Raw genomic sequence first — 10,000 nt, forward strand, 5'->3', positions numbered from 1 at the left:
TTAACCTTATCATTTTGTTGCACACTATGTAATTTACACATTTCACTGCACAAACAATACTTGTTGCACTTAAGACAGATACGCTCACACCTTAATTGCATCTTACAGATAGCCATGCAACTACTATATGCACCTTGTATGTATTTAAGAGTAAAAGGCAACACATTAAAAGAACATTTTTGATTTGTAATGATGCAATTAACAATTATTGTAATGCTGCTAGCTCCAGTGTAAGAAGGTATGTTGCCCTAGAATCTCCCCCAAGGAAGTCCAGTATCCAGCACCCTACCAACCACAAGCTAACCAGTTGGTGATTTTACAAGTCCTTGTCCAAAATACAAGGCAGGATTACGTTTTTGCAAACGTTGGCCGTGTAGCACTATATTTGAACAGACTTAACTGATTAGTAGTGGTGGGAATCGGTTGAGATTTCACATTTGATCGTCAGAAATAATCAGATTACCCCAACCGATCGATCATCGATTATAATCGGAAAAACACATGTTTTCATCTAAATAGAAGTCAAAGTGATAGCTTAATTAAAGTTTTTAGACTTTTTAATGTTCTTACAACTTATCAGTAATCATTTGATTTCAACTTTAACAGAAGTTACCGTACATCACAACTAAAAGTGTGTTACTGAGTACTGTAATTGGATGAATAAACTCAATACAGTGTTCTTTTACAAACTCAACTGTGTCTCTGGGTAATGAAATCCCTAGGAAACAACATAACATGAACTGGCAAGTCATTGCCTCATCAAGTAAAATTTTCTCTCTAAAACAGCCCATTAAGTGCTTCAAACACAAAGTACTGCCAGTAATTAGGCTCATGTTCTTTCGCAAGAAAATGAACATGTCAACATTACTCGGGCTCATGCGAGCCCTCTTTTTGCTCACAAGATTTCCTGCCAGGGTAAACACCCTTTCTGAGGGTACTGATGAGGCTGGTATGGCGAGATATTTTCTGGCAAGAAGACTCAGATGTGGAAAGAATTGCTGGTTTTTCTTCCACCACAGTAAAAGCGTCAGCTCTTGGTCCATAGGAGTAGAGTGCAGATATAGACTGACTTAGTTTCCCACTTGATGAAAACCAAAAATAATATTCCCACCCTTTTGACCTGGCGTTTCCAGGATAGCGTCAGATCTCCAACTCATCCATTTTAGCCGCCATATTGGACTCGTCAGCAACATATAAGCGAGGCATGTCTGAGAGAGGACACTGGGAATTGGGGAGAGACTGGGGAGAGCGAAACAAACATTTTCAAGCCAAAACGAAGTTCAATAATTATTCATCTTGGATCAGAGGTGACATTATCTTCCTCTGGTGATTTGTAAATACATTTGAGATCTATTTCAAAACTTATTTTGGACGGTAGTGATACTACAAACGCGAAACAGTGAGCTTGTAATTTATGTTTTGGTTCAGTTGTTTAAGAAATACAAAGTGGCTTAGCATGCCACATCTTTCAAATAAGCTTTAAAATGACAAAAAGACAGCGAACAGGGTACCGCCAGGTAAACACAGTCAATCTTAGATTATATCTGCTGTTGTGACTTGGAAGTTAGGAGCCCATGAAAAAAGACAACTCACACAAGATATTAAACGAACATTTTTATTGATTTTAATACTTTTTAATTTTTCGGCGACAATCGATTATGAAAAAAGCAAAATCGATTGTCTCGTCGCTTGAACTTTTCGATCAACTTTCGATTATAATCGATCATTGGCCCACCACTACTGATTAGAGTGTAATGTGAAGTGCTAAGTTTCTACCCCATGCGAACCATGTGAGTGTTAGCCCTACTGATGGAAATGGGCCCACACAAGGACAGAGCAAAATTCTAACCAGGGTGGGAATTGAACCCACGACCTTCGGGGTAGATCACTGGTGCTCTACCGCAATGAAAGTGTACAAGTACAAGGAAGGATTACGTTTTTGCAAACAAGAATCTAACACGAACGGTGATCTAACCTGAAGGTCGTGGGTTCAATTCCTACCCTGGACAGTTTTCTCTGTCCTTGTGTGGGCCCAATTCCATCAGTAAGGCTAACGCTCACATGGTTCAGTTTAAAAGTCTTGTCCAAAATAGTTTGGTAGTCACAGTCAAACAAGAGAGGTTATAACCTTGATGGCATCCTATAGTTATATATAAGCCTGGGTTTTACCCAAACTAAAACTAGACCCCCAAATGAAACAAATAGTGCTGATGACAGCTCATGTTACACGTGAAAAAATATTTTTTCATGATAATGATTATAACGACATGTATGCACCTGTTCCGCCTCCAACCATTGTAGTGAGTCCAGATGCTATTGCCTCCTCTGCAAGTTGAGGGCAGGTAAAGTGAATGTGAGCGTCAAATCCTCCAGCAGTCAATATCAGTCCCTCGCCTGCTATCACTTCTGTTCCTACCCCACATACCATTCCCTGAAAAACATTTAACACGAAATATCTCATGGAGAGAACTCTTGTCTTTTGACATATGACGCCGAGTCTGGGAATCGAACCCGGACCACATTGGTGGGAGGCAAGTGCTCTCACCACTGCGCCATCCCTTAAACGCACCATACGGCATAAATGCAGAAAACACATATGTGTACACAGGGACTTGGTTTCAGGTTTACTGTATACCAAACCACAAACCTTGGATTAGCAATAAACCTGATGATCTAAGCCTTTTTCTTGATTTAGCCACAGCTAATGAGCAACCCATAAAACAAGAGAAATTACCAACAATGTTACAGTACTGTTAACAATATGTGATGCCATGCTATAAATCTTTATCATTAAACTGTTAACCAACCTGCGTAACCCCTTCCATAACATCTGGGTTGCCACCCTTGCCAATGGCAGATATAATGCCATCCTACAATACAACAGACCGCAGTTAACTGAAGACACATAGTCTCTCTCAACTACACTGAACTATATTTCTTTCAAGTGCAAGCTATATAGTCATGTAGATGAAAGAGAGAAATGATCACTGCACTTTATGTGGTCAATTTAAGCATTATTGTCTCTTAAATTTTGGTGGTTCCAACCCAGCATCACATAGGTGATGGGTTCGAATCCAGTTGGCGAGTTTTTATGTGAATTTCTTTTGGGACAAAGAAGTTCTGGGTAGCCTCCACTCAACATCTTAGGTGTGCTTGTGCATGTAATGAATTACTGGTATACAATGATAAAAAGAAGACCAGGAATTACAGTAAACAGCTGTAGCTATACCAAATGTGTTGATAAAGGGTAAGTAAATTATCTTATTTACAAAAATGCATGCCATAATGAGGCATCAAGTTCTGACCTTGATTCCAACATCTGCTTTGATTACACCAGCAACAGCATCAACTATTAGTGCATTGGTGATTACAGTGTCCAGTGCTGTGTCTTTATTGGTTACATCTGCAGCCTGACCCATACCCTCCCTCAAAACCTGGTAACAAAAACAAACAAAGTTCTACTGGACAAAGTACTATTTTTGGTGTGCACAATAACAGTTCTTTTGCTTAATTCTTATTTCCAAAAAATTTAATGCACGTTGCACTGATTGGTAGATTCAAATAACTCAAATGCTTTGAATTCCTTTGATCCTTGCACCGATCATGTTGAGAAGCTTTATTATGGATTTCAGGACCGCCTTTCTCTGCGAATTTTTGAAAAATGACGCTCAAATTCGGCAAAGGTACGAGGACATCCTGCAAGGACATGTCACAAGGAAATGTAAAATTATCACCCGAAGTTATATTGTCCTACCCAGACTACTCTCGGGCAAAAAATCCAATATTTATATCCTTTTTTAAAAGACTTTCCTCTCATCCCGTGTTTTAGAATGTTCCGTACATTCATTGTTTCAGAATATTTGATTTTTTCCATATTTTAGAATACTCCCTACATTCCGTATTTTAGAATATTCCGTGCATTCCACAATTCCGCCGTTCCATTCCATCATTCCACCATTCCGTTCCATCATTCCACCGTTCCGTTCCATCATTCCACCGTTCCGTTCTATCATTCCACCATTCAGTCGAATAGGGTAACCCCTATCATTGTTACATTGTACATATAGCTACACCCCTCAGCTACATAATCTTTTCACTCCCACCATGTTCAAATGAAAGTTGTTGCTGTTTTGGTATTCAAGAGGTTTTATAATCACTGACTGCAAGTTACCATGTAAGGAACCTCTTAAACCAGTAAATAAATTCATTAATGTTAATCAATAAATATTACACACATAAAACAATACTTTACCTTGCCCCCTCCAAATTTCAGCTCATCTCCATAGACGGTATAATCCTTCTCCACTTCTATAACAAGGGTACTGTCACCAAGATAAACCTGAAAAAAACCAACAATCGAAGCGATTAATCTTGTAAAAGTTATTTGAATCCCTCTGCTATTCTTACTGCAGACAAATCTATTAAAGTTAAGGAAGCAGTCTGCATACAAGTTTGAATTGCAATGTTAATTTGAATACCCTTGATATAATAACTACTTAACAACTAGCGTGTTCCAGGCTCTCACATAGTTGAGAAAACGAAAAGAACTGCGTGTGAAATTTTTCACATGCAGTTCTTTTCGTTTTCTTGACTATCGGTGAGAGTCTGGAACAGGCTACTTAACAACCAAGAGTGAGGTTGTTACAGCAAAATCTCAAACTGAGGCCTTGCCGTATTGACCAAGTGATAGTGAGGTCAATACAGCTAGGCTGGGGTTTGAGATTTTGCTGTAATGACCAAATGGTCAAGGTTGTTAAGGACGTTCGCGCTCATTGCCACTGTGCATTTTTTCACGCATGTCACGCACACGTCATGCATCTCAGACCACGAAGGGAAACACGATGCTAAAGGAGCAAACATTTTCCACAAGAATGGAATGTGAAAGCATGTGGTATTATGGGATAGCTGTAGACCCATCTTCTCAGAAATGTCACGCAATTATGTGACAGTGTGAATAGACAATAGCTTTGAGAACTTCACAGGGATTTTACTCTCTTGAATATAATGCTCGGTGACACCCATTTTTCTTTCCATAGTTCACTTCCTTTCCTGATTTTGTCCATTTTAACAAAAAATAAAATAAAAATATGTATGCGAGAAGTTACAAATATTTCAACTTTTATACTCTCGTACGAGTGAAGTTTTCTTTCTTAGACTATTTCTCTTTACCTTTCTGCGTGGCAAGTTTAAAAAAAATTTGTACGTGGGAACATTTTGGGAACGAACGTCCTTAAGTTTATTATAATTTGCATACTCCATAATCAGCCTGTGGGCATTACCGGAAAATAATGCCCTACACTTAGCTGCTCTTAGCCAATCACAGCACACGTTATATCGGTCAGAAACACTAGCCATATAATACTAATATATAATATGATGAGCAGCCTTCTCAAAATGTTTTTGGGGAGCAGGTTATAAGGAAAGTGGAGACGGTTTTGGTGCTAAAGGCACCCAAGCGAGTGCCCAAAGGGCGCAAACTAGGCACGTTCCCCTTGGAAATTTCTTTAATTTAGACACTCACAGATGCAATTTAGTGCAATCTGGGGGATTTAAAGTGACGAAATTTCACATAATTGACACTTGCATGGTGTCTGATAAGAAATACTGAAATGTTAGTTAAATACAGTAAACATTTCACATGCACAACGCAAAAAAATATTGCGGACGTGAATTTGTACGTCAAACAAGCTTTTTTTCAAGCCTTTATGTCACCTCCAGTGACTTTACTTTAGAGCTATAATTTTGTTGTCCCATATTTTTTCTTTCTCACCTCTTTGTAATAAAAATAAGGTATTTTCTGACTGGAAGGAGACGGTCAAACCTCCTGAGGAGGTGGCTCATTGAGCCGTCAACCGGCCGGTTTTGAGAACGCTGGATGAGTGCTAATTGGATTTAAAATCTTAAGTCTTCATAATATTATTGTGATTGACTTGTTTTAAAATGGTCCATTTAGCCTGTAAATGTACCTTGTCTCCAACAGTTGGGCCATAAATCTCCATGTACAGTGCCCTAGGAATGGTTGCATTGCTGACAGAAGTGACCACATCATTCTATACAAAAGTAGACAAACTAAACATCATTAATAATATTGGAAGTATGATAATGAAATTATTATTATTCTCCATTTAGCTCTGAGCTCTGGATGTTCCCATGCCAACACTGAACATCTCAAGTGAGTGAGTCATAACAAATAACCAAGGTTTCCCCAGGGAAAACTCTCCTAGTACTTAAAAGTCAAGCACCTTACTTAAAATTCTGACACTTCCCAATAGCATAGTTCAATTCTCACCCTAATTCCCAATTTTTTAATCCATTATCCAAGTTTCTTAGTAACACTTCCAAGAGCTCCTACAACAACTGGTACTACATCCAAGTTTTTTACACTCCACATCCTTCTAATCTCCCACTTCAAATCCCAAGATTTGAGATTCGATTATTATTATTATTATTATTATTATTTATTAATTTCTTCAAAAAAACATTTTTGTTCAAATCAAAATCTGCTGTTGACCTACCTGTGCCTTGTGGGCAAATCCTTGATCAGCCACTTTTTTCATCACGTTATCCAAATTTTTGGGTACAGCAGGTCCATCAACAAGGCTGTTTCCTCCTCGAACCACTCTTCAAAAGAAAGATGACCATTTAGATTGTCACTGCTACAGAGATACCATCAAAAGAAAGGAGTTGGGAATTTCCTCCTGGACCACCGTTTTTAAGCCAGGAACCTAATGTTTACTGCAAGAATCCCTTATGCCCTCTTGAAATAGGTCACGTTCTTTTGTGTGTGACAGTATAGAAAACAGAACCCGAAGATGGATATTTTTATCATCAAATTGTACTGACACACTATTACTTCATAATTTTAATCCTAAGCAGGGGTTTAAGTTCTGAAGAGGTTGCATGAACCTATTCATACTCACTGAGTTTCAACGTCACTCAACAATCACCTGTTTCCAGCAATTTCAACAAGTTCAACCGTCTTGGTGTCACCTGGTTCAAATCGAACAGCAGTGCCAGCGGCAATGTTCTGCAATGATGAAATGGCAAAAAAAAAACTTTAGCTTCAATTATATATAATAATTATTAAGTTATATATCAATAGCATAAATTATACTGCAAACACAATCAAGCATGAACCTGATCATGCCAATGAAAGACATACAATGTAAGATGAGTTTCATTACCAGTCTCATCCCGTAAGCAGCTGCTCTGTCGAATTGAAGGTACTTGTTTGTTTCAATAAAATGATAGTGGCTTCCAATCTAAAAATCAAAAGATTAACTAAGATATAAATTATTGCCCTCTATGTTCGAAATAACAATTAACCAGTACACTCTTTGACCTAATTAACATACAGTGAACTAAATCTAGCTAGAAACAACTTAATAATTCCCTTGATTTTGGAAAATAATCAGGACTCTAACTGATGCCTAGCAGAAGGGAACAAAAAACATAGGTTATCAAAATGAACAACCCCCAAATATCTCACAATCGTTTTCCTGAATGTGAATTCCCTTGATCACAGGTCACCCAGCATGACAAGAGAAACTAATTATAGGATACCCAGCATTGAATTAACAACAGCATGCTTCTCATTAAGAAGATTTTATAAAGCACCAACAGGCCACCCAAGCTATGACAAAAAAATGGCCCAAAGAATTTAAGGAGAGACCAGCCTATAGCTATTACTACTCAGTAAGCTATGCATTATTACCCAGTAGCTACACGCATTAACCTCCCAAGTACTTCCTTTTTCTACTTTGGTTATTTTTTTCAAACTGTGGCCAAATAACATGAAATTAACTGCAGCAAAGATGCATGACAGGTGTGTGACAGAAGAAACAATGAAACTAAGTGACACAAAAGGATAGGTGACAATTTGCAAGTGTGATTGTGCGGACGAATATCAGAAGTGAAATGTAAAACTGTGAGCTAATATCAATCCACCTAAAAAGCATCTCAGATTTAACATACTTGAATAGGTCGATCACACAAGCTTGTGACTTTCAGTTTCACGGTCTTTCTTCCAGCATTTAAAGTAATGTCTCCTGATGTAGAAGGAACAAAGGAACCTGGGGCTGAGCTTTCCTGGAAGATCAAAATTTCAGTATGATATGAAATAGTTGGATTGCGAATATACATAATCTGATACCTTATATATACAGACTAAAATTGCCCCTAAACAGGGATGCAAATATTGGAAAAGGTTTCCTACATCCAGCTACCGATATGCGTCTTGGTGTCCAGAGACAGGTCTTCAATTTAAGAGAAGTCAACAAAAGATGGAATGTTGCACACAAATTTTGGGATCCCCTCGAGTTGTCAAGGTTTTTTTTTTACTTCCTTTCACCCCTCAAACAGGCCCCACAAGTAAAATCATCTGGTGTTAGATTAAAATCTGCAAAATTATGAATCTCCCAGGGGAGGAAGGGTTAGAAGAAACAAGTTAATGGAATCACCTCAGAAACTGCAACAAGGGAAAGCACCGGTAGTCCTTTACTTTGAGTGATGACAATATGCGAGCCACCGAGCCATGGAGCCATGGCTGCCAGTCATGCAAGACAACATGGTGAGCCATGCAAGTCACGCAGTTATTGAGAGCTAACAGTTTTAAAATGGGTGATAAGACTTACTGTTCATCAGCGCTATTTGAAGTGGGTGCTTAGACTTAAATGCAAGACTCGCATCAGGCTCGTAATTGACTCACTGGCTTGCAGATTGTCCAGCCCCTTTAAATTTTCCCAAGGGTTACGGTGCTTGTGCAACGTTTGACTCACAAAGTTCAGCCATCATTTTTGGGGAGCAAATAGTTCACTGGGAGGTTAATGGAAGGCAACTTTTACATGTACCCACTGATTTCTGAATTTAAGAAGATTTTATTCCCTATATTAAATGCATAATTTTCAGCTACAGATCAATAGACAAAATTCTTTTATCTAGTGAAATTATCTCCTCAAAAAGTCTTTATCCATTTGCAAGGGACTTAGAAACATCCCCCAGTACTGCACTTGAAGTTGCAATTTGCTCAATGGGTTCCCCTGATCTACAAGTGACAATGACAAATCAACTTCTAAATTTTTTTTTTCTTGACAATTTTATAGCAATGTAGGTTTTTTGGGTGCCACTCAGTTTTTAAATCATTTATTTTAATAGGCAGTTGTTGTCAATTATTAGACTAGTATATATTGGTGTGATTGTAACGTTAGCAAGGGGAAAGGCCCTTTAAGATACAGTGTAAGGGTTGACGTGGGTCCCATAATTTACAGCTCGACCCTGGTCCCAAGGAATTTTCTTGAACCGCGACAGAGCCGCGAAGCGGTGAGAAGAAAAAAACCTCTGGTTACCTTGGACTTGAATCTCACTTTCATGCAGACGCCACGGTCAGGCTCGAATTGATTGATATTTTTACAAACACGCAAATCAATATGATTGGTTCGTTTGATTGGTAATACCAACGTGTGATTGCTAAGTTGCCATTGGTCCCTTTTGTAATTATCAGTTTGACATATTTGACAGCTGGCATCTGCATGAAAGTGAGATTCAAGTCCAAGGTAACCAGAGCTTTTTCTCTTCTTGCCACTTCACGACTCATCTTTCGCCATTTCGCGGTTCTCTTGCAGCTCAAGGAAAACATCTGGGACCAGGGCAAAAAAAATTAGTTCTAAATGACATGAGCAATGACAATTTTCGACTGTTGTTAACACATACCAGGGGAACAACGTTTGTACTTGCTGATGCAAACTTGCCCACAGGTGGTACAGGAAGAAAGCTACCATAAAGAGCAAGATTGAGATCACCATTGTCTTGACAAATGGGTTCATGAACTGTGACCTTTGTAAACAACATATTATTAGTTGACAAGTTTGCTTTGATTGGAGAACAGTAAATTACTGGCTAATGTTGTTTCAAGTTATTCTTTCTTTACCCTTTGCCCTGTTCATTGGTAATTTAAAAGTTAACTCTTGTTTGCACACTCATTGAGCTTGCAAAGCATTGCTTT

The 10,000-nt window shown here is 38.4% G+C and overlaps 1 protein-coding gene across 1 annotated transcript in view; it reads right to left on the minus strand.

Annotated features, from left to right (window-relative positions):
- Positions 1 to 10,000, minus strand: part of LOC137997998 (urease subunit alpha-like) — a 24,676-nt gene that overhangs the window by 10,526 nt on the left and 4,150 nt on the right. Inside the window, exons 4-13 of the mRNA XM_068844373.1 lie at positions 9,709 to 9,831; positions 7,975 to 8,088; positions 7,185 to 7,262; positions 6,948 to 7,027; positions 6,516 to 6,621; positions 5,967 to 6,050; positions 4,253 to 4,339; positions 3,306 to 3,434; positions 2,808 to 2,870; positions 2,278 to 2,431 (exon numbers count right to left, since the gene is read on the minus strand). Coding sequence (XP_068700474.1) covers positions 2,278 to 2,431; positions 2,808 to 2,870; positions 3,306 to 3,434; positions 4,253 to 4,339; positions 5,967 to 6,050; positions 6,516 to 6,621; positions 6,948 to 7,027; positions 7,185 to 7,262; positions 7,975 to 8,088; positions 9,709 to 9,831 — 1,018 coding nt within the window. The remainder of the gene's footprint in view (positions 1 to 2,277; positions 2,432 to 2,807; positions 2,871 to 3,305; positions 3,435 to 4,252; positions 4,340 to 5,966; positions 6,051 to 6,515; positions 6,622 to 6,947; positions 7,028 to 7,184; positions 7,263 to 7,974; positions 8,089 to 9,708; positions 9,832 to 10,000) is intronic.

The sequence above is a fragment of the Montipora foliosa genome, chromosome 3, assembly GCF_036669935.1.
Source record: "Montipora foliosa isolate CH-2021 chromosome 3, ASM3666993v2, whole genome shotgun sequence".
Lineage (NCBI taxonomy): Eukaryota > Metazoa > Cnidaria > Anthozoa > Scleractinia > Acroporidae > Montipora > Montipora foliosa.